Source organism: Gekko japonicus, unplaced genomic scaffold (assembly GCF_001447785.1).
Source record: "Gekko japonicus isolate JY-2015 unplaced genomic scaffold, Gekko_japonicus_V1.1 scaffold1094, whole genome shotgun sequence".
Taxonomy (NCBI): domain Eukaryota; kingdom Metazoa; phylum Chordata; class Lepidosauria; order Squamata; family Gekkonidae; genus Gekko; species Gekko japonicus.
This window is the reverse complement of record NW_015160871.1, coordinates 136,324-160,624: the sequence shown is the minus strand read 5'-3', so window position 1 is coordinate 160,624 and position 24,301 is coordinate 136,324. Positions and strand designations below refer to the sequence as shown.

Sequence of the window (24,301 nt, the reverse complement as noted above, 5' to 3'; positions counted from 1 at the left end):
TGCAGCCAGCTCCATGGACTTTGCAGCCACTGGCTGGAGCCGGAGAGGCACACCAAGAAGCAGATCCTGGACCTGGTGATCCTGGAGCAGTTCCTGACTCTCCTGCCCCAGGAAATGCAGGGCTGGGTCAGAGGATGCGGGCCGGAGACCAGTTCCCAGGCGGTGGCCCTGGCCGAAGGCTTCCTCCTGAGTCAGGCAGAGGAGAAGAGGCAGGCAGGACAGGTGAGGGGGGTTTCCTCCAGAGATATGCCCAATTCAAGCAAGGATATCTGGCCTTATCTTCAGGTGTCCAAGTGTTAATCACCCAAGTGGGAGGTTTAACGGCCTCCTTCAGCATCCTCTTCTAGGAGATAATGTCTGATCCCTCCAGGTCTGCGGATGGAAGGGTGCAGAGTCTGGGAGTGGGGCAGGATCCATTCCTTGGTCTTTATTCCATTCCATCTCTTACCCGTCTCTTTCGCTGCTCCCTGACCTGGATAGCCTAAGCGGGATCCCTCTTGGCTGGAATACCCAGGGCTGTGAAGCAATGGCCAGACCACCTCTGAAGCGTCTCTTGCCTTAAAAACAAGTCTCACTTGCCACCTAGTGGTGAATAATACTAAGAAAACTAGAACGTCTGGCTGCAATTTGTCTTGAAACAGGCCAGATGTTGCTAGAAACTCGGGCCTGGCTTTTGACGATCAGATTTTGACTTTGCCTTTTGTTGAAATCTGATTCGAACTCTTTTACTTTTTTTAATGTTGACCGATTATCATGAATCCAACTGGTCGAAATTAGTCCTTAACAAAACTAGGTCTATAGGTATACCCCTAGATTTGCTTTATCTATCATCTGCCTCAGCAGCATTTCTGATAACTAAACGCAGGCTGTTAGAAATCCCATTTCAGCGTCTGACTGAGGCAGCTAGGAAAACTTGCTCTCCAAATAATTGGGGATTATCTTTGACATCCGGCCAGATAGCCCTGACGGTCTTTGAAGTTGAAAGTAGCAGAATACTTGTGGAAGAGTATATACAGTTTATTTACAGAGCTATATATAAATACATACACGCAGCTTTGCAACAGTTCGCAGGACTGACTGACAAAGTGCTTCGCTGAATATCCATATAACACACAGGGTACTTGGACAAGGACTTCACTCAATATATACAACCATTGTCCAATCATTGTTCAGCACTGTACAACTGCTTAGTCATTCTGACTCCTGCAGATATGATGCAACCTCAGTCATCATGTGACTGTCTAACTGTCATCTTAGATCTTCAGGATCTACCAGCAGTACATGACATGCTGTCATCTTGCTTATACCAACAACCACAGGATTGGAAAAGGTCAGTATACATTCCAATCCCAAAGAAGGGCAATGCCAAGGAATGTTCAAACTATCGCACAATTGCACTCATATCACACACTAGCAAGGTCATGCTCAAGATCCTACAAGCTAGGCTTCAACAGTACCTGGATAGAGAACTGCCAGAAGTACAAGCTGGGTTTCGAAGAGGTAGAGGAACTAGAGATCAAATTGCCAACATTCGCTGGATTATGGAGAAAGCACCAGAAAAACATCTACTTCTGCTTCATTGACTATGCTAAAGCCTTTGACTGTGTGGACCACAACAAACTATGGCAGGGCCTTAAAGAGATGGGAGGACCATACCACCCCCCATGCCACCTCACATGTCTCTTGAGAAACCTGTATAAGGGTCAAGAAGCGACAGTTAGAACCGGATATGGAACAACAGATTGGTTTAGCATAGGAAAAGGAGTAGATCCTGAGGAAGGTGGGGGCTGTGGGGGCATAATGCCATAGAGTTCACGTTCCAAGGTGGCTATTTTCTCCAGGTGAACTGATCTTCAGACAGCACCTAGAGGTAGCCAACCCTGGTTATACATTAGTTGGTTTTTTCCGTTCATATATATGTTGTTCAGGTAAAACATGCCCTGATGGTTACTAGAGTGAGTTTGTTAGAATCTTAGGGGGGATTAGATGGGGTTATGGAGAAGGAGAAGCTGGTCAAAGGCTGGAATATAATCTCATATGCAAAGGTTGTGTATGTTGGAATACCATTTGTTTAGGATTCATAGTGGGGGCAGCTGCACCCTTTGTATGATGTTTGTTGGTTTCTCAAAAACATTTGGCTAGTCATTATAGACTATAGGACACAGAATGCTGAACTAGATGGGTGCCAAGGTCATAGTCTGCCTAGGTTAGGGATCCCAGCCCCCCCCCCCAGGTCTGGGTGTGGGATTCCCGATTTGGAGTGGGCTTTCCCCCACTGGCCAGCTGGCTGGCGGAGAAAAATCCCACCCCCAAATTACTTTTGGGGCCACTTCCAGTAAAACCAGAAGTACTGCCCCCAACATGATGACATCACCCAGGAGTGACGTCACTGTGTCAGAAACGTCACATGGGGGATGCTCTGGTATTTGGGCAAACTCTATGGTTTGAGAGCAAAAAACCATAGAGTTTTGCCCAAAAACCAGAACATCCCCATGCTACATTTCCAGCCAGATGACATCACTTCCAAATGACATCATCATGTTGGGGGCATCATGTGACATCCCCCACCTGGAATGCCTCCCGAAGTCCCCCGATGGCAGAGGTAAGGGACCTGGCAACCCTAGCCTAGGGCCCCCAAAAAACTTGGGCCAGCCTTGGATGGGTCACTGTACCAAGTAAATTTGGACTTGCGGGTCACAATGTTGAAAAGGGTGTGAACCGCTGATAACCATTCCTCGTCTTATGCCCTTGTACTTCCAAAAACTAGATGTGCACACAAGAGCCTTAAATCAATGTCAAGGCTCTTTTCAGAGCAACCCTACACTCCAAAGTGAGATGAGTGGTTATAAGGACAGGGCCTTCTTGGCTGTGATACCTTGGCTTGGGAATGCACTCCTCACAGAGTGTATCACCTGTTGATTAATTTAGTGAGGGTTTTTTGGCACCCGATAAAAACATTTCTTTGCACTCTGGCTTGGTACTCTGTGTCCCGGTCCCAACCGGGAGCTCCCGGGGCCGGCAGGAGAAGAAAGGAGGTCCCTGGTCAGCCAGACGCTGGCACTTACCAGAGGGGGACCAAGGTGGGAGTGACGAGCCGGGAGGCAACGGAGAGGACGCCCCGAAGCAGCAGTGGACAGGGCCGAGCCGAACCAGCCGTGAGGGCAGAGCATGCCTGAGCCCCGGTGCCGCAGCATGGAGACCAGCAGCAGGAGCCTCGGAAGGCGAAGTCCTTGGAGTGGGCGTGACGGGCACCGCACGCCGAGATGAAGCCACAGGAAGGGGAGGAGGGGTGGAGTCCCCAAGCCCGGCGTCTTCCTCTTTACAGGGGGAGGAGCCAGAGAGGGGAGGGAGGAAACAGCTGAGGGGGTAATAAAAGGGGGGGTATGAGACAGCCGATGAGGAGGACGGGAACTGGCTGCACTTCTGAAGCTGAGAGAGAAGGTGAGAGACGGAGAGGGAAGTAGGCGCTGAGCGGCCAGGCTCCAAAAAGGGGGAAACAGAGAGGTGACGTAACGCTCTGATACCCCAACGTCTGAGGCCATCTCACCCCGACCAAAGGAACCCTCCTCACTATTCCACCCACCTCTTGGGTGCTCTTCTCCCCCTCCCCTTTTTATCCACAAGACTAAAGGAGGCACGGAGAGTGGCGAAGAGCCGTTTGGGAGTGACAACGCATCAGGTCAAGGCGGATTTGCTCCTCGACCCAACATGGCTACAGGCAGCAGTCCCCCGCTGGGGCTGCATGGGTGTGACAACGTGGTGAAGAAGGTGGGCACCAGCCCCACTAAAGCGCCCCCTCCCCGGGATACCTACCCAGGCTGGCTGGCAACCCCCCGGCCAACGACAGGAAGGCAAGGCTGACAGCGCAGACCTAGACCCAGGGCTCCCGGAGGAGGATTCGTCCGACTCAGACTCTAGCCAAGGCTCTGTGAAAGTCCGCCCCCCGGCGGGAACAGAACCCCAGTGTGTCATGGACCTCGCGCAGCTGGGGCAATGGATGGCAGAACACCAGGCACAGCTGCTCCGCGATCTTATGCACCAGCAACAACAGGCCCAAGCAGCCATGATGTGAGACCTACAGTAGGTGGTGCAGGCAGCCGGCCACGCTCAGTGAGGAGACGGCACGGGGGCTACCACACCCAAAAGCCCATGGCCAGCTTTAATGAAGATAGGCCCAGATGACGACATGGCTTTTCTGGGCCACCAGCTTTCATGGTGGCCCAAAACCAGGACGACGGACTGGCCAAACTGCGGGATCAAGTGGCGGTAAGTGAAGGGGTTACCCACGCAGAGAGAGCCGGTTTCCTCATATTACCCAAACAGGAGGGCTATGGCATAGGCGGGCCAATGGGTCCGATTGACCAGTTATTGATCCTGGCCGAATACCGCAAGGAGGCCATGGGGTGGGCCCATGTTCACCAGGTTACTGGCAGGTCCCAATACACCCCGAAGATCGGGAAAAACCGGCATTTGCCACCCCTCAGGGTCTCTTTCAGTTCCGGCAAATGCCTTTTGGCTTACAGGGTGCCGCCGTGACATTTCAACGACTGGTGGACCGAGCCCTTACTCAGTGCGAAGGGTTTGCCCGGGCCTACATCGATGACATTATCATCTGCAGTCCGGACTGGCTCACCCACCTACGGCATGTACAGCAAGTCTTAGAGGCCCTGAGAGCCGCCGGGCTGCATGCCAACCCACATAAAAGTCGCTTGGGCTTACAGGAACTCAAATACCTTGGCTTTATGGTGGGCCGTGGTCGCCTACGGCCCCTGCCGGAAAAAGTGGTCTTGATAGAGCAACACCCTCGCCCAACCACTAAACGCCAGCTATGCAGGTTCCTAGGGATGGTGGGCTATTATGGCAAATTCATCCTGCACTTCACAACCAAGGCCAGCTCCTTGACTGACCTGTTACGAAAGGACAAGCCTACCACCATTAGTTGGATGCCTAAAGCTCTGCAGGCCTTTGAGGTCCTACGGACGGGTTTGTCCCAAGCCCCAGTCCTACAGAACCCGGATTCGACAAGCCCTTTACCGTAAGAACGGACGCTTCTGGCTCCAGACTCGGGGCGGTACTGGCCCAGGGACCTGAGGGGGCCGAACCGCCGGTGCTGTTTATCAGCAGAAAATTGCAACCGGCGGAATTAAAGTACTCCACCGTGGAGAAGGAAGCTCTGGCAGTGAAATGGGCGGTTGGCTCTCTACAATATTACCTGTCCAATAACCCTTTTTGGTTGGTTGTGGATCACGCCCCTCTCCTTTGGATGGAACGCATGAAAGACCACAATCCTCGGGTTTTACGATGGTACCTATCTCTGCTTCCCTTTCAGTTTTCCATCCACCACTGTGCAGGAAGAGACCATGTCGTGGCTGACTACCTGTCGTGACTACACGAGCTACCCCAGACGGACAGTCTAGGGCGGGGTGTCCCGGTCCCAACCGGGAGCTCCCGGGGCTGGCAGGAGAAAAAAGGAGGTCCCTGGTTAACAAGACGCCGGCACTTACCAGAGGGGACCAAGGTGGGAGTGACGAGCCGGGAGGCAACAGAGAGGACGCCCCGAAGCAGCAGCAGACGGGGCTGAGCCGAAGCAGCCGTGAGGGCAGAGCACGCCCGAACCCCGGTGCCGCAACATGGAGACCAGTGGCAGGAGCCTCGGAAGGCGAAGTCCTTGGAGTGGGCGTGATGGGCACCGCACGCCGAGACGAAGCCACAGGAAGGGGAGGAGGGGCGGAGTCCCCAAGCCTGGTGTCTTCCTCTTTACAGGGGGGAGGAGCTGGAAAGGGGAGGGAGGAAACAGCTGAGGGGGTAATAAAAGGGGGTATGAGATGGCTGATGAGGAGGACAGGAGCTGGCTGCACTTCTGAAGCAGAGAGAGAAGGTGAGAGATGGAGAGGGAAGTAGGCGCTGAGCGGCCAGGCTCCAAAAAGGGGGAAACAGAGAGGTGACATAACCCTCTGATACCCCGACGTCTGAGGTCATCTCACCCCGACCAAAGGAACCCTCCTCACTCTTCCACCCCCCTCTTGGGTGCTCTTCTCCCCCTCCCCTTTTTTTCAACAAGACTAAAGGAGGCGTGGATAGTGGCGAAGAGTTGTTTGGGAGTGACGACGCATCAGGTCAAGGCAGATTTGCTTCTCGACCCAACACGGCTACAGGCAGCAGTCCCCCGCTGGGGCTGCATGGGCGTGACACTCTGACTTTTTTATAGTTTAAGGAGATAGGTTTAAAGAGGGTTGCCATGTTGGTCTGCTGTAGAACAGCTAGATTTGAGTCCAGTAGCACCTTGGAGACCAGGAAGATTTGGGGAGGGGGTATGAGCTTTGGAGAGTCGAAGCTCCCTTTGGTCTCTAAGATGCTACTGGACTCCAAGCTGACTCTTTTACGGTGATTGTGGCCTGTTTTTATTTATATTTTACTGCTGCAAGTTTTAATTGGTTTATGTAACTAACTTGGTTTTAATTCAGAATTGCCTTTTAAGAGGGCTCTAGATGACTTTTTTTTTACTTCACTGTTGGGGTTTTTTTTACTTTTACTGTTGGGTTTTTATGGATGTTATATTGACAGTGTGCTATGTCCCTACTCTAAATAAAGAAGGAAAATGTCATCAGTGTGGCAAAGAATGATTTCCAGACCATCTAGCATTCGTGAGACAATTGAAGCTGAAACAACACTGGGGCAGAGGAAACCATAAACCCGTACTCCCAAAAGAAAGGAAGAAGGTTGCTTCATCTGGAAGATTCCATTACTAAGGAAAGAATTAGTAGGCACATAGGTGAACAAAACCTATTGAGGCAGACTCAGCATGGGTTCTGTAAGGGAAGATCTTTTCTCACTAACCTGTTAGTGTTCTTTGAGGGGGTGAACAAACATGTGGACAAGGGGGACCCGATAGATATTGTTTACCTTGACTTCCAGAAAGCTTTTGATAAAGTTCCTCATCAAAGGCTCCTAAGTAAGCTCAAAAATCATGGGATAAAAGGACAAGTCCTTTTGTGGATCAAAAACTGGCTAATTAATAGAAAACAGAGAGTGAGTATAAATGGACAATTTTCTCAGTGGAGAGTGGTAAGCAGTGGGGTACTGCAGGGATCAGTACTTGGTCCACTGCTTTTTAACTTGTTCATTAATGATTTGGAGTATGGAGTAAGCAGTGAAGTGGCTAAATTTGCAGATGATATGAACTTCTTCAGGGTGGTGAAAACCAGTGAGGATTGTGAGGCACTCCAAAGGGATCTGTCAAAGATGGGCAAGTGGGTGTCAACATGGCAAATGGGGTTCAATGTGGCCAAGTGCAAGGTGATGCACATTGGAGCCAAAAATCCTAAATATAAATACACATTGATGGGGTCTGAACTGGCAGAGACTGATCAAGAGAGGGATCTTTGAGGTGTAGTAGATAACTCACTGAAAATGTCGAGACAGTGTGTGACCGCAATAAAAAAGGCCAATGCTATGCTGGGGATTATTAGGAAGGGTATTGAAAACAGATCAGCCAATATCATAATGCCCCTATATAGATCAATGGTGTGACCTCATTTGGAATACTGTGTGCAGTTCTGGTCACCACACCTTAAAAAGGATATTATAGCTTTGGATGGAAAGAGGTACTTTTCTCCCTTTCTCACAATATAAAAACTCGTGGGCATTCAATGAAATTGCTGAGCGGTCGGGTTAGAACAGATAAAAGGGACTTCCGGGGTGGGACTAAGGGTAATGGCTGCCTGAACCCTTGGCTCTGCCGAACCCGAAGCCCACCCAACCCTGAAATCGCGCTTACCAGCAACGAAGTAATTAAACCTACATGGAGAAAGAAGCTCCGAAAATCGCACAACCTTCGGTGAAGAAACTACGAAAAGACAGGAACAGGTTAGATTCCCCTGAAACTGACAGGATTTCGGGCCCCGAAGACAAATCGCCTGTCAAAATGGCGACCGTCATCTCTGAGGCTGACAAAATCGCGCCCATAACAGCAGCCAATCTAAAAGAAGCGCTGTTAACAATGGAACAAAGCTTCTTCACACATGTGAACTCTATGTTTAAACCCTTATACGATCGCTTGGAAACTGCCGAAAAAAGTTAACAGAGACTAATCATACTGCGGAAATGGCCATTCAGAATAGCATAACAAATCATAATAGCATACAGCAAATGCAACAGGCTGAAGAAATCTTAGCAGAAAAAACTATAAAATCAGACCTGTCTATGCGCCAGAACAATTTAAAACTGAGAGGGCTGGGAGAAAATGTAGAAAAGGACGGCGATCTAGCATTCCACCTATCAACCTGGCTAGCGCAAGTAGTGGGCATAGAAGGTGATCAATCTCCTCTGATTACTAAAGCCTTTCGGCTAGGTCCTACTACCCTGCTAAAAACGAGACCTTCAAGGGACGTGATGATCACTCTCATGGACAATAGATTCCGGGAAAAAATCTTAACTCAAGCACGAAGGAATGGACATCTGGACTATCTCAATCAACGTATTGAAGTCTACCCTGATCTCCCCCGTGAGGCTCTGCAGAAAAGACGAGAGATGAAGCAGATTACTACCAGCCTGCGAGAAGCAGATCTCAAGTATACATGGCTTACTCCGTTCGTCCTGCAATTCACTTTCAAAGGGAAAACACATAAACTTTCTGACAAAGACGAAGGCATAAAATTGCTGACCCACCTCAACATCAGTCAGAATATGGATTACACCAACCAGACAAATAAAAGACGACATTCCACCACGCCACCCGTTCTGTCAGATGCAGAAGACACCGAGAACTGACTTCCTGTCGTAAAGACATTTATGTATGCTGTTGGAGCCTAATCGCACACCAATCTGCACAGGACTGTTTCACTGCTTACTTCTGAGCCTAAGTATTGATTGTCACTGCGTTGACAACGCGTTTATAGCTCGGAAATGGCAATTATACTGCTTTGCCTTTAAGTAATTCTCTTCAACGGAGACCTTGTTAGAGTCAAGACGGGCTTATACCAATTGAATGGAAAACATCAGAACTAGTTCTTCCAAGTTAATGACATGCATACATTACTCCATGAAACTCCTAAAAGTTAGCTCTTTAAAACGTTGCTGTTTTTACAATTTTTGATAACGTATCATTCAAATGGGGTTGGGGGGGGGAGGAGGGGGATTTTTGACTGTTGCACTAATTTCACTTATTGTAGTCTCTTCTCTGGACAGACTGCTGGGGAGGTTTCTTTTGAAACCGAGGGTAGGGAGTTCCCCAGTCTTCCACTTCCTGATTTAAGGAGGTGGAAGTGCAGAGACAGACTATAATTGAAGTTTTATTTGTATTTAAGCACACACAGTTTTAGTGTTACTTTTTAGTGATATAACAAGGTACTTTACAGTCCTAATTATACATTTAGTGTTAGACTCTTCACTGAGGAAACATAATAGTAAATTTTACACTACGAAAAAGTTCACAGTTTTCAATTTATTGTTGGATTAAATCAACTGAGAATAATAATAATAATAATAATAATAATAATAATAATAATAATAAACCAAGAAATTGCAAGCACATATTGGAAGAAAATTCCATATCCCTAAAGTACTTGTTGTACATACTTTGTTGTTATAAAATTTAAAACTAATCAACTTGATTTTCCTAATCTTACTGTAATTACTTAATTTTTATTGTATAAAAGGGAATACATCTCACAGGAACTATTCACTCACTTCACGGTTATAATTGTATTTACTGAAAGTTTTAAGATAAAAATTTGTGAGCAGTAAATTTATATATTTGCATTTTGTACATCACATCTGCTTTCTTATACCTGCAACAAATAAAACTCTTGTCTAAACCAATTTTACTCTGATCTTCTTACAAACCAGTTTACATAAATTAAATTGATTAATTGTAAATACTATTTTTATACCATTGATTAACTGACATCTTGATCTGACTAGTTTGCACCTAATAATTAATTACTTACCTTTGATTCTTCACTTCCTTTAAAAGCAGTTTTCCTGACAACCGAATCCCGAGACAATTAACTTCACTTACCTTTGGAAGATCGTCACAGAGCATTATCCATATCTCCTTTCGTGTCTCTACCCCAGAAGTATACCTCAACAGGTAGGAAACCCACTTTGCACTAGACTGTTATAAAATGGCTAGCCGCATTAAAATCGTCTCAATCAATGTAAAAGGTCTGAACCATCCTATCAAAAAACGTAGAGTCCTCACAGATTTGATGAAACAGACTCCTGATGTCATCCTTTTGCAGGAGACCCACTTAAAAAGGACTGAACACATAGTCTTCAAAACTCCCAAATTCCCCACTCAAATCTTAGCCCCAGGCAGTTCAAATTCCTGTGGGGTGGCTATTCTCCTTTCCCGCAACATACATTATACATTAGACCAAAATCTGACTGACCCAAATGGCAGGTATCTCTTCATAAAAGGCAACCTAGACAATAAAAAATTAACCATCGCCACAATCTATGCTTCTAACGAAGGTCAGCTAAAATTCATTGAATCCACTCTCACTCTTCTAAAGAACTTTGCAGAAGGTGATATTGTGCTAGGAGGAGACTTCAATTATATTGTGGATAACCTCCTTGACAAATCCCACCACCCTCCTCACCACAACACTCCTAAAAACAGACTCACTAAACTAGATAACTTACTGAAAACAAACAACCTTACAGATATCTGGAGATTGAAACACCCCGGAGTACATGATTACACTTACTTTTCTGCAAGACGTACAGTTCACTCTAGAATCGATCTCATTTTACTATCTTCATCCCTTATCCAACAAGTAGAAAGTACAAACATAGAACCCCATAGGTGGTCAGATCATGACATACTCACATGCACACTCATTAGTCATGAAGAAAGAAAGACAAACAAACAATGGTTCCTGAATATATCTTTATTGAATAATCAACAGTTCACAGAACACCTGGAGGAAGAAATCAAGAACTATTTGCTGATTAACGCCACACAGGAGACCTCTCCCTGTATAATCTGGGACGCCTTGAAGCCAGTGATCCGGGGCTCGATTATTTCAAAAGCTTCTTATCAGAAAAAGCAAAAAGAAAAATTAAAATCTGACACCATAAAAAATCACACTTCTTGACCAACAACACAAAAAAACAAGATCACCAAGTATTCGAAAAAAAATAGAGTTAGAAAGGAAACAACTAGAACTATTGGACACCTCTAACATCAAAAAACAGTTGCTCTTTACTAAGCAGAAATACTGGGTTAAATCCCCACGTAGCCTAAAACTACTTGCACACAAAGTAAAAGAGCAAGCTAACAACAGACATATTTCTGCAATCATAACAAAACAAGGGGAGGTAGAAAACCAAACAGATAAAATACTACAAAGGTTCCATGAATATTATTCAGAATTGTACTCACAGGTCCTGACAGACCCAACCACTTTCAAAACAGAATCCAAAAGATTTCCAATACATACGAAACTGTCTAATGATGACAAAAACTTTATGGAGGCTCCCATAACGGAGCAAGAAATATCAGATACTATCCGAACACTTAAAAATGGGAAAACACCTGGTCCAGATGGATTCCCATCGGAATTTTATAAAAAATTTAAAAGTCTCCTAACCAAACAGATGGCAACAACGTTCAATCACATCTTAGACACTGGAAATATACCCACTTCATGGGATCTAGCAACCACGGTAGTGATTCCCAAACCTGACAAAAACCCATTGCATACAAATTCGTATCGTCCAATATCCCTCCTTAACCAAGATCAAAAAATCTTTACCTCCATACTAGCTAAGAGGATTAACACATTCATCCCGAAATACATACATTATGACCAAGCAGGCTTTATACCCACTAGAGACCTTTCCGATAACACCTTGAGAACATTACAGTTGTTACAACACTGTCATGATTCTAAGATTCCAGCAGCCTTCCTCACTCTAGACATTGAAAAAGCATTCGATACAGTCTCCTCTAAGTACTTATATAACACTCTCCAAGAAATGAATTTTGGCCCCAAATTTATTCAGACTATCCAAAATCTATACAAAAATCCCAGTACGAAATTAAAAATAAATGGCTCATTCTCTAATCCCATAAAACCTGAAAAGGGAACCAGACAGGGTTGCCCTCTCTCCCCTCTCCTCTTTGCCATCGCTATCGAACCTTTGGCCCATGCCATAAGAATGGAAGATAACATTAAAGGAATATCTTCCAGACAAATGGAGCACAAATTGTCACTCTTTGCAGATGACATGCTGCTGTACATAACGGACCCCATTAACTCTATACCTCCACTGAAATCATTACTAAATTCCTTCAAATTAATCTCTGGTCTCACCATCAATGACTCAAAATCGCAAATCATTCCAATTCTCTTACCTTCAGAGGTCAAGGATACATTGACAAAGACACACAAATTTACATTAATCACAGACTCAATCAGATACCTAGGCATAGATGTACCAATGAACTTTAACAGACTCTTGTCAAACAATTACTACAAAACCCATAAACTAATCCTAAAAGACATACAACGCTGGGAAAATCTGAATCTATCTTGGATGGATAGATTCCATTTAATCAAAGCCTTTATTTTACCCAAATTTCTGTTTTTATTTAGAACATTACCCATTGCCATCCCCAAAAAAGTCTTAAACGCATGGCAAGCAACACTGAGGAAGTTCTTATGGAATAAAAAGAAACCCCGTATAGGACACCAAATCCTACGCAGACCCAAAAGTAGGGGTGGGTATGGACTCCCAGATCTCTCCATATACTACAAGGCAATTTTAATAACAAATATTGTGAGAATGCAATGAACACTCAACCTTCCTCCCTGGGTTAAACTAACGGCAGACATATCTGATACCCCAACTATGAACGCCCTAATCTGGGGCATTGACTCCAAAAAAAGTATTCAGCTCAAACAAAACAAAATAATAAATCCTTCAATACAATACTGGAACAAAATCAAACGAAAACTGCTTCCGATCACATCCAGATATACTACAATCGCTTCCCAATTATGGTTCCAAAATACTATGCCGCATGACCTAGCCTCAAATTGGAAGAAAGCTCACCTCTTTAGGTTCTGTGACATCATAACCAAGGATGGTCTCTATCCCAAAACCACATTGGAAGCAAAACTTAAACTCAAAATTCCATGGTACACTTACCTGCAACTCCAACACGTAATAACACAAGGTAAATTCAGACAAATCATGACCCAACCACTCACCAAACTAGAGTTTATCATTAAACAATTTAATGACCAGAACAGAGGTTTGATATCTTATACCTACAGAATGCTAATGGACACATTAGAAACTTCCACACTCTCATACCAATGATCGTGGCAAGAAGATTGCTCGACAACACTAGACGAATCGATCTGGACTAAGATCTGGAAATCCAGCACTTCAGACTCCAGATCCTACTGATTAGATCTTCACAGACTCAAAATAAACTCAAGATGGTACTTTACCCCTCAAACCTTATCACAAATATCCACTAAATACTCACCGTTATGTTGGAAGGGCTGCGGACAAAATGGCACATTTGCACACTGTTGGTGGCTATGCAGTGAGATTCGCCCCTTCTGGATGGAAGTCCTAAAAAAAATAAAACAAATCCTAGACATAGAGCTTGCATATACCCGTGAAAACTTAATGCTAGACATTTGGCCAGAAAACATTGACAAACATCACTATAAATGCATACTAAAAACAATGCTTTATGCGGCAAGAACTTCGATAGCCTCAAAATGGAAAAATCCTAACCCACCTACTATCCAAGATTGGTTCCAAAAACTTTGGGACCAATACATAATGGAATGTATTACTGGGAAAAGTAACACGGCAATAACAGGCCAGCCTGATTTAAAGTTTAATGCAAAGTGGTTTCCTGTCCTTACCTTCTTAGAAGCAGAACAATTTATACCATCTTCCTGGGAGGAATACATCAAATGGTTCTGAAAGAAGATAACAGGTAGAATTTCTTTTAGTCAGGACAAAATGGTATATCATATTACAAATAACGTTACACTTCAACAGATCATAAACTCACATATAGAAACGTATTTTCTAAACTAGATTTTCTAAATTTTAAGGTTTACTGGATTTACTGCTATATCTCTTATCTTTTGAAACAGAATGGCTTTCAGTATGTTTTCACGGTTACATAAATGTTGACTATTCATTTGTTCTAAATGATTGATGTACCAACTATGATGTTAATCGTACTTAATAATTTCCGTCAAAATTGAAGTGGTTTCAACTTACTTTAACAGTTGTATGTATTTTTAAAACTTCAATAAATAATGTTGGGGAAAAAAGAACAGATAAAAGGAAGTACTTCTTCACCCAAAGAGTGATTAACACATGGAATTCACTGCCACAGGAAGTGGTGGTGGCTACAAGCGTGGACGGCTTCAAAAGGGAATTAGATAAGCATATGGAGCAGAGGTCCATCAGTGGCTATTAGCCACAAGGTATAGATAGGGGCTCTGGGGCAAGTGATGCTCTGTCTTCTTGGTGCTTGGGGGGGGGTCAACAGTGGGAGGGCTTCTAATGTCCTAGCCCCACTGGTGGACCTCCTGATGACACCTGGTATTTCTGGCCACTGTGTGACACAGAGTGTTGGACTGGATGGGCCTTTGGCCTGATCCAACATTGGTGTCTCTTATGTTCTTATGTTCTTATTTTTCAGCAAAAGGAATCTGCCAGAACCCCATGCTAGCATCTAATTTGGTGAACAGTTTGGTTTCTGCTCATAATGTGGAAGTCTGCTCCTCCAAAGAGAATCCCTCTGTGTCTTTGTCAACAGATGTATGTATTCTGCTGTGTCATCACAGCAGAGAGAGGAGGAAGGAGTAAGAGGAACATCTTTGCCAGTTGTATAACATCTTTGCTAAGGGCTGTTTTCCCCTCTTCCTGTTTCAGGTACCTTATAAAACTTTGGAGTGGCCAGAGACTATGAACCTTTGGGTATGGAGCTAGCTTGTGCCTTTAGCTCTGAGCTTGTGCCTCACAGCTTGTGGCTTCAGACAAGCCAGCCAATGAGTACAGGGCCAGCCTGAGATCTGGGGGGGGAGGAGAGTTGGTTGTTTTGTTGCTTGTTTTTATGTTTATTGGTTTACTTACAAGGTTGTTTTTCGTGTTGTAAGCTGCTTTGGGATTCTTCAGTGAGAACAGTTAAATGATAATATTCTTGTTAGCATTTGGCACAACCACCGTCTCAGCACACCAAGGTATACATCCTTTGACCTTTGTTATCACTCTCATTTCTTCCATTCTTCTCTTCTGTTTTGCCCATTAATGGCAAAGGCACTTGCTTGGGTTTAGTTATAATACATGGAACTATGTCTGTTTTCAGATGTCTCTTACATTCAGCATGAAAGAACCTTGTCTGTGCCAAATGTGCCTAAAATGATCCATTCCTACTATAGACAACCATGTCCAGGATTAACCAGGTCTTCAAATACTGAATTCACACTTAAAGGTTCACCTTTCGTTTTGCTCACTGATGACTCATAAATATACTAAGAGTAAGGCCCGTTGTGGGAAGAAATATAACAAGCTCTAGAAAGAAGCTCCAGGTGAGTGTCCCGGCTGTGGCTGGTGGGGCAGCGAAGGGAAGGGGAAAATAGAGGGAGGTGAACCATGTTTATTTCTGTCGTGTACTAAGCAGAGGGTCATCCCTGAGTTAGTATCCAAGACTGACTGAGCTTGTTGCTCCAGAACAATAGTTTGTCAGGATTCTGGAGGGGACCAGTGGGAAAGTAGTGTTATGTAAATAGCCTGTCATTGGGAGTGGGGTGTGGTGGGGTGTGGTGCTTGCATGCTATTTAAACAGGGCAGAAGCTATTCACTGTAATGCATCTTGAACCCAGTATTTAACAATTTCCTTCTGCTTAGCTATAAGGCAGGGCCGTGTCAAGTCATTCTGGTGCCACAAGTGGGTAGAATGGGAGGAGAGCCACATGGTATGGTTCCCTCCACCTCTGACCTTATGTTGGTTTTGGGCTATGCAGTGGCAGCTAAGATAGAAAAATGCTTCCTCCTATGCCATGTCTTCTGGGTTCCTGGGGTCTGTAAAGTCAGTCCATAGCCAGTTACAGGGTTGCCAACTCTGCATTGGGAAATACCTGTAGATTTGAGGGGTAGAGCCTGGGGAGGGCAGGGTTTGGGGTGGGGAAGGACCTCAGCAGGGTATAATGCCATAGAGTCCACTGCCCAAACCAGCCATTTTCTCCAGGAGAACTGATCTTGGTCATCGGGAGATCAGTTGTAGTAGCTGGAGATCTCCAGGTTGAAGGGCCACCCAAGACAGACAGGCCACAGCAGAGAACTCAGACCAAGTGTGATCCACTGGAGAAGGAAATGGCAACCCACTCCAGTATCTTTGCCAAGAAAACCCCATGGACAGTAACAAAAGGCTGAAAGATATGACGCCGGAAGATGAGCCCCTCAGGTCAGAAGGTGTCCAATATGCTACTGAGGAAAAGCAGAGGGCAAGTACAAGTAACCCCAGAAAGAGTGAAGTGGCTGGGCCAAAGCCGAAAGGACGCTCAGTTGTGGATGTGTCTGATGGTGAAAGGAAAGTCCGATGCTGCAAAGAACAATATTACATAGGAACCTGGAATGTAAGATCTATGAATCAAGGTAAGCTTGACGTGGTCAAAAATGAGATGGCAAGACTGAACATCGATATCTTAGGAATCAGTGAACTTAAGTGGACAGGAGAGGGCGAATTTAACTCAGAAGACCATTATATCTACTACTGTGGCCAGGAATCTCGTAGAAAAAATGGTGTGGCCTTTATAGTCAACAGGGGTCAGTACTGGGGGTCAGTACTGGGGTCAGTACAGGGATACAATCTCAAAAATGACAGAATGATTTCGGTCCGATTCCAAGGCAAACCAACATCACAGTAATCCAAGTCTATGCCCCAACCACTGATGCAGAAGAGGCTGAAGTGGACCGGTTCTATGAAGACCTACAACACCTCCTAGAACTAACACCAAAAAATGATGTCCTCATCATCATAGGGGACTGGAATGCTAAAGTAGGAAGTCAAAAGGTAACCGGAATAACAGACAAGTTTGGCCTTGGAAAGCAAAATGAAGCAGGGCAAAGGTTAACAGAGTTTTGTCAAGAGAACACACTGGTCATAGCGAACACCCTTTTCCAACAACCTAAGAGGCGACTCTACACATGGACATCACCAGATGGGCAACACCGAAATCAGATTGACTATATAATTTGCAGTCAAAGATGGAGAAGCTCTATCCAGTCAGTAAAAACAAGACCTGGAGCTGACTGTGGTTCAGATCATGAGCTACTCATTGCAAAATTCAGACTTAAACTGAAGAAAATCGGGAAAACCACGAGGCCATTCAGGTTTGACCTAGATCGCATCCCTGATGAATATACAGTAGAGGTGAAGAATAGATTCAAGGGTCTGGATTTGATAGATAGAGTGCCTGAAGAACTATGGACAGAGGTTCGTGACATCGTACAGGAGGCAGCAATCACCACCATACCAAAGAAAAAGAAATGCAAGAAAGCAAAATGGCTTTCTGATGAGGCTTTACAAATAGCAGAGGAAAGAAGGAAAGCGAAAGGCAAAGGCGAAAAGGAAAGATTTACCCAACTGAACGCAGATTTCCAGAGAACAGCAAGGAGAGATAAGGAGGCCTTCCTGAATGAACAGTGCAAAGTAATAGAAGAAAACAATAGAATGGGAAGGACTAGAGATCTCTTCAAGAAAATTGGAGAAATCAAGGGAGCGTTCCATGCAAAGCTGGCCATGATAAAGGACAAAAACGGTAGGGACCTAACAGAAGCAGAAGAGATTAGGAAAAGATGGCAAGAATACACAGAAGAACTATACAAGAAAGACCTCAATGTCCTTGACAAACACGACGGTATAATCACTGACCTTGAGCCAGACATCCTGGAATGTGAAGTTAAATGGGCCTTAGAAAGCATTGCTAACAACAAAGCTAGTGGAGGTGATGGTATTCCAGCTGAGCTATTCAAAGTCTTAGAAGATGATGCTGTTAAAGTGCTGCACTCCATTTGCCAGCAAATTTGGAAAACGCAACAGTGGCCACAGGATTGGAAAAGATCAGTATACATTCCAATCCCAAAGAAGGGCAATGCCAAGGAATGTTCAAACTATCGCACAATTGCACTCATATCACACGCTAGCAAGGTCATGCTCAAGATCCTACAAGCTAGGCTTCAACAGTACGTGGATAGAGAACTACCAGAAGTACAAGCTGGGTTTCGAAGAGGTAGAGGAACGAGAGATCATATTGCCAACATTCGCTGGATTATGGAGAAAGCAAGAGAGTACCAGAAAAATATCTACTTCTGCTTCATTGACTATGCTAAAGCCTTTGACTGTGTGGATCACAACAAACTATGGCAGGTCCTTAAAGAGATGGGAGTACCAGACCACCTCACATGTCTCTTGAGAAACCTGTATAAGGGCCAAGAAGCGACAGTTAGAACCGGATACGGAACAACTGATTGGTTCAGCATAGGAAAAGGAGTACGACAAGGATGTATACTGTCACCTTGCTTATTTAATATATATGCAGAGTACATCATGCGAAATGCTGGCCTGGAAAGCGATGGCGAACCTCAACAGCATGATAAAAAGTAGAGACATCACCCTGCCAACAAAAGTCTGCATGGTCCAAGCAATGGTATTCCCAGTAGTCATGTATGGCTGCGAGAGTTGGACTATAAGGAAGGCCGAGCGCCGAAGAATAGATTCTTTTGAACTATGGTGCTGGAGAAGACTCTTGAGAGTTCCTTGGACTGCAAGGAGATCAAATCAGTCAATCCTCAAAGAAATCAACCCTGACTGTTCCCTGGAAGGCCAGATAATGAAACTGAAGCTCAAATACTTTGGCCACCAAATGAGAAGGGAGCACTCACTGGAGAAGACCCTGATGCTGGGAAAGATTGAAGGTCAAAGAAGACGGGGACGGCAAAGGATGAGATGGTTGGACAGTGTCATCGACGCAACGAACATGAAATTGAGCCAACTTCAGAGGACAGCGGAAGACAGGAGGGCCTGGCGGGAGCTGGTCCATGGGGTCACGAAGAGTCGGACTCGACTGTGCGACTGAACAACAACAAAGTGGCAGCTAAGGTAGCAAAGCATGTCCTCTGTGCCATGTTTTCTGGGTTCCAAGGGTCTGGAAAGCAGTTCTGTAGCAACCCCCACCCCCAAATATGCAAACTAATGTCATGAACATTGATCGATGCCCGCCTGTACACAGAGGTACAGTGTGGGTGTGTTATGGATGAGAACATGGTGGCAATACTTAAAGGAAACCCAAATGTCCTTAAGAGGGTTTTGGGGAGTGATGAAGCAGTCACAGGGGGAAGGCTGGGTTTCTTTTGTGAGCCCCACTCAGGTTCTGGTAGGGTTGCTGTCTCTGGGTTGGGAAATACCTGGAGTTTTTTTTGGGGGGTGCAGCCTGAGGAGGGCAGGATCTGGGGAGGGGAGGGACCTCAGTAGGCTATAATGCCATAAAATCAACCCTCCAAAACAGTCATTTTCTCCAGGGAAACTGATCTTGGTTGCATGGAGATGAATTGTGTAATAACAGGAGATCACCAGGTGCCACCAGGAGGTTGGCAACCCTAGACTCCGGAGAAACAGCTCTTGGCTGCCTACTGGCTGTTGAGGGGGGCAATGAGTGGGGGTGAACTCAGAAGGGCTGGAAGAGAATTATTACAGCACTTATTATGGACCATGGTGGTTGTAAATTGTACCTTAATGAGCCTTAATTGTTGGGAACTGGCCCCCCAAGGCAAGGACCCATGGGGTGCAGAAGAGGTTAGCCTCCCCCAGCGCAGATGAAGGGAGGGGGCAGGTGTGTTGGTGGGTGTGTGTGTCTCTATGTGATAAGAAAGAGCAGATTAGACTGTAGAAGAAACAGAGCAAGAGGTTGAGCTGGCTGTGAGCTGGCTGAAACACCTTGTGGGGGCAGGCTCTCTTTCTCCCTGGAGAGCAGATGTGGGATGTAGCAGGTGTGCTGCCCTCTTTGGGCTCCACCTGTGCTTTGCAAATGCAGCAAATGCTATGGGGGGGAGGTCTAAGTCTCTAGGGCTTGCTCCTCTGAAGGGAACCACCCTAGGTAAGTGCTACTCCTGGAACTTCTTCACACTTAGAGAAATGGGAAATTTGCACCCAAGTGGAAAATTGAGGGTTGCTCAACTCTTGATAACTAGATAGACAAGCTGCAAGAATGTGCAGTTGTGGTGGCTTCCAGTCGGGTTAAGATGGCGAATTAACGCATCCCGAAACTGCTCGGGGTGGGCGACGGCTCCTTTCGACAGCTTGGGCTAGTTATAGCCCAACGCAGCAGCCTCCAGTAAGGGGGGATGATCAGCAAGCAGCGGTGCCCAAGTAGAAGTAGAGATCGGCGTGATTAAGCCTCGGAGGGGGCTTGTGTCATGCTTTGAACTCCTTCTGCAGTGCGGGCATATGCGAAGCAGCACTACAGGAGCCGATCAAGCTGGATTACCAAGTTTTGTATGCATTTAAATTGGGGATTTATAAAGAACGTTGTAAGGTTTTATTTTGAAAAGGAAAGACCTGATGCCAAAATGACTGTTAAAAAGAGCCAGCAACATTGTAAAGAGATCCAGCTCAGCTTCTAGCAGAACACAACGATTCTGTTTAGCCTGAGCAGCGATTTTCCTTCCAGTTGAGCACAGTAATTTTCATCTTCTAGCTAAAAAGAAGCTGCTGGTAAAGAGGAATCTTTCCTTGGAGGCTAGGATAATTTATCCTCTTTTATTTATTTATTTAATTAATTAATTTGGCTCCCCGCCACAGCAGGCTCAGGGTGGCTCACAACATTATTACTGATAAAACAGTTTCTCAGTTAAAATTACAGTAAATTAAATCCAAAAACAATACATACAGTGCTGGCAATGGTGTTCAATGTGGCGAGAGACCACAGTCAGTTAGTGCATAGTCTGGGTCATGTCAGCAAGGCACAGGCTATTCAGTGATGTTAATGATATTATTGGTGTTATTATGCAATGCAGGATGTTCAGGTTCTTGGGACTCTTACCCAGGATTAACATAAAATTATTTTAATGGGACAAGCAGGAGTTTATACAGATTTACCTGAGATGCTGGATTATTGTCCAAACTGTGATGTGATGATGTGAGGAATTGATTAATGTACTTATGTTTGTTATATATTGGTAGTGAGGACTGATACTAGAGGAATTTGCAGTGAAGCTTAGAGGATCAGTCTGCAGAATGTCAATCAAATGTAATGTTTATTTTATTACAAAGCTTTGACTTCTATGTCCAGCTGCCTTAAACAAGGCTGAAGTCTGGTAGCTCTCATTCAGGAAGCGATTCTCTGTTTGGGAGGGCTCTGATGTAAATCGATTGTAACACTCTACTTATAATTCCAGGCTGGCCGTTTGACATTGTCATGTGTAAAATGAGTGGGCTGGTCCAGGGGATGTCGGTCTCTGCTTCGGTTTTCACACTGGTGGCCATTGCAGTGGAAAGGTATGTTTGCATTGTTTTGTTTTCTGTATCTTTGCCCACAGTCTGTGAGTTAAACCTTAAAGACTTGCAAGCCCAAGCTGAGAACATATATGAAGCCACTCTGTACTAAGTTACACCACTGGCCTGTCTTGATCATGTGGCAGTCTGTGGTTCTCTAAGGAAAAAGTCTTCCTTAGCACTGTTGTCTGAGAGCCTTTCTTACTTCAGACACAAAGGATTGAATCCTGTATAGACAAAGCGCATACACCATTATTGACTCTGCATTCCACCAGCCCACGTAATGAAAGTATAATCCACAAGATGGGGACAGAGAGAGTCATTGGGCGATTTCTCACTAGAGCTGCCTCGCAGCACAGCCGCCGTTTGCCCCAACACAAACATGTCAATTTCACACCCGAGGCTCCGTGGCTGCATTTTGAGTCGAGGCTTCGCCCGATTTCCTTCGCAGTTTCGTGATCCTGGTTTTTGAGGATCATGAAACTGTGGAGGAAATCGGGCGAAGCCGTGGGTCAAATGCAGCCCCGGAGCCTCGGGTGTGAAATTGACATGTTTGTGTTGGGGCAAACAGCACTGCGCTGCGAGGCAGCTCTAGTGAGAAATCCCCTATTGTCCTGACCTGGATGGCCCAGCCTAGCCTGATCTCCTCAGATCTCAAAAGCTTGTAGGGGACAGAATGATCAAAAGGCATTGCTGAGCTGAGTGAAAATGCCACATGGAATTATACTGGGAGAGACAAGCTCCTCTACTGCAGTGCGAGGGTAGTGGAGGTCACTATGAATGACGGGCCTGCCATTTTAGAGAGATACTGCTCCAGTATTGTAATGAGACTGGATTTGAATGTGTGTGTCAGGCCAGAGTACCCATCTAGTGCTACTCCTGATAAATGAACAACTGTGTCCTTATGTCCATCAATGATCAGCAATGGATAACATTTAACATACCATGAAGCTAATGCTGAAAAACAGCCTTGTGACTTAGTCATTTCTGTATTCACCTGTACGTTTCTGTATGTGTGTGAAGTACTTTGAACCCTCTAAAACAGCCCCCCCCCCTGGCCTTTTTGAGGACATTTGGAATCCGGACACAGTATGGTGGGCACAACCACAAAATGACTGCTGCAGCTTACCTTCAGTCACACAATGAAGATCCTTATGCTGTGAAGATCCTTATGCTGTCGCCAGAGAAACTTTTTAAAAAATCTGCACTGCCAATCAAATTTCCATTCGCCAGTCAGGAGGCTTGCTGAGCAAAAGCCCCAGCTAGTCCCGCCCACTTTTTGCAAACACTTGGTGGGCAGCGGGAAACGTGTCAGCAGGCCCCAATGGTGTTCACGGGCGCCATGTTGGGGACCCCGGCTCTAAAGTGCTATAATCATTTATTTAAGCAGTTTATATGCTGCTTTACAACCATGAAGATCTTATATAGCTCAAAAGGGTTAAGCGTTAAGTAGTAGTAGTAGTAGTACATCTCAGAACACCCAGAGACATGTCTTATACCTCTTCTAGTTTCTGAAGATGATGCCTCTTCTTTCTTTCCTAGGTTTCGTTGTATTGTGTACCCATTCAGGCAGAAACTTACCCTAAGGAAGGCCCTGGTCACCATTGCTATCATTTGGATCTTAGCCTTAATTATTATGTGCCCTTCGGCAGTCACTTTGACTGTTACCAGGGATGAGTACCACTTTATGCTCGATGCCTACAACCATTCCTACCCGTTCTACTCCTGCTGGGAAGCCTGGCCCGATAAGGAGATGCGCAAAATCTACACAACGGTTCTCTTTTTTCACATCTACCTTGCCCCGCTGACCTTGATTGTGATCATGTACACTCGGATCGCCTTCAAGCTGTTCAAGTCATCTGCCCACATAAGAGGTTCTCAATTTGAAGAGAACGATGGGAGGAGGGTCTCTAAGAGGAAGGTCAAAGTGATTAACATGTTGATTATTGTGGCGCTGTTCTTCACTCTGTCTTGGTTGCCTCTGTGGAGTTTACTGTTGCTGACAGACTATGGGAACCTCACTGAGTATCAACTCAGCCACGTCACCCTTTATTTCTTCCCGTTTGCCCATTGGCTGGCTTTCTTTAATAGTAGCATTAACCCAATCATCTACGGGTACTTCAATGAGAACTTCCGGAGAGGATTCCAGGAGGCCTTCAAAGTCCAGGTTTGCTCTATGGAAAGGGAACACAAAGATACCTATTCCGAGAGGAACAACAGCGGCTTCCTTTTTGGGGGACGCAATCGGATTTCTGTTGAAGTTCAAGGCAGTGATTCAGCCCAGCCATCTGAGACTGGACAGAGTAGTTTCCTAAGAACTGGACTGTTTCCAACAAGGAATGGCCGGGTGGCTCACCATGGCTTGATGGTGGAGGATTTTGACAATAAAGGTTGCTCACTCAATAATGTCAGCATCCCAGCTTGGGATATTTAAAGAAATCTGAGTCTCCTAGACCTGATGGACTGAGTTTACTAGACATTATTATATAATTTTCAGAGCATGTGAACCAAATGCATGTGAAGTAAGCTGCTCATGCCCAAACTCTTTTATCAGTGCAGAAGTCTGTGTGAAAATATATTGCATCTGGGGGAACTTGCTCTTCTTCAAGTCACAGATTTTGATACTTGAATGTGGAACAGACCAGTTTTTATAAAGTGCTTCAATTTACGAATACATCATTCCTCCTTAAAACCTCCTGTATATTCAGCTGCGGAGGCTCAAGTGGTTAAGACGCTGAACTGCAGGCTGTGGAAGGTCAG

The 24,301-nt window shown here is 45.2% G+C and overlaps 1 protein-coding gene across 1 annotated transcript in view; it reads left to right on the top strand.

Annotated features, from left to right (window-relative positions):
• NPFFR1 (neuropeptide FF receptor 1) overlaps positions 1 to 23,975 on the top strand; it is a 54,359-nt gene extending 30,384 nt beyond the window's left edge. The window contains exons 2-3 of the mRNA XM_015422370.1: positions 21,445 to 21,544; positions 23,084 to 23,975. Coding sequence (XP_015277856.1) covers positions 21,445 to 21,544; positions 23,084 to 23,975 — 992 coding nt within the window. The remainder of the gene's footprint in view (positions 1 to 21,444; positions 21,545 to 23,083) is intronic.
• The last annotated feature ends 326 nt before the right edge of the window (positions 23,976 to 24,301 follow it).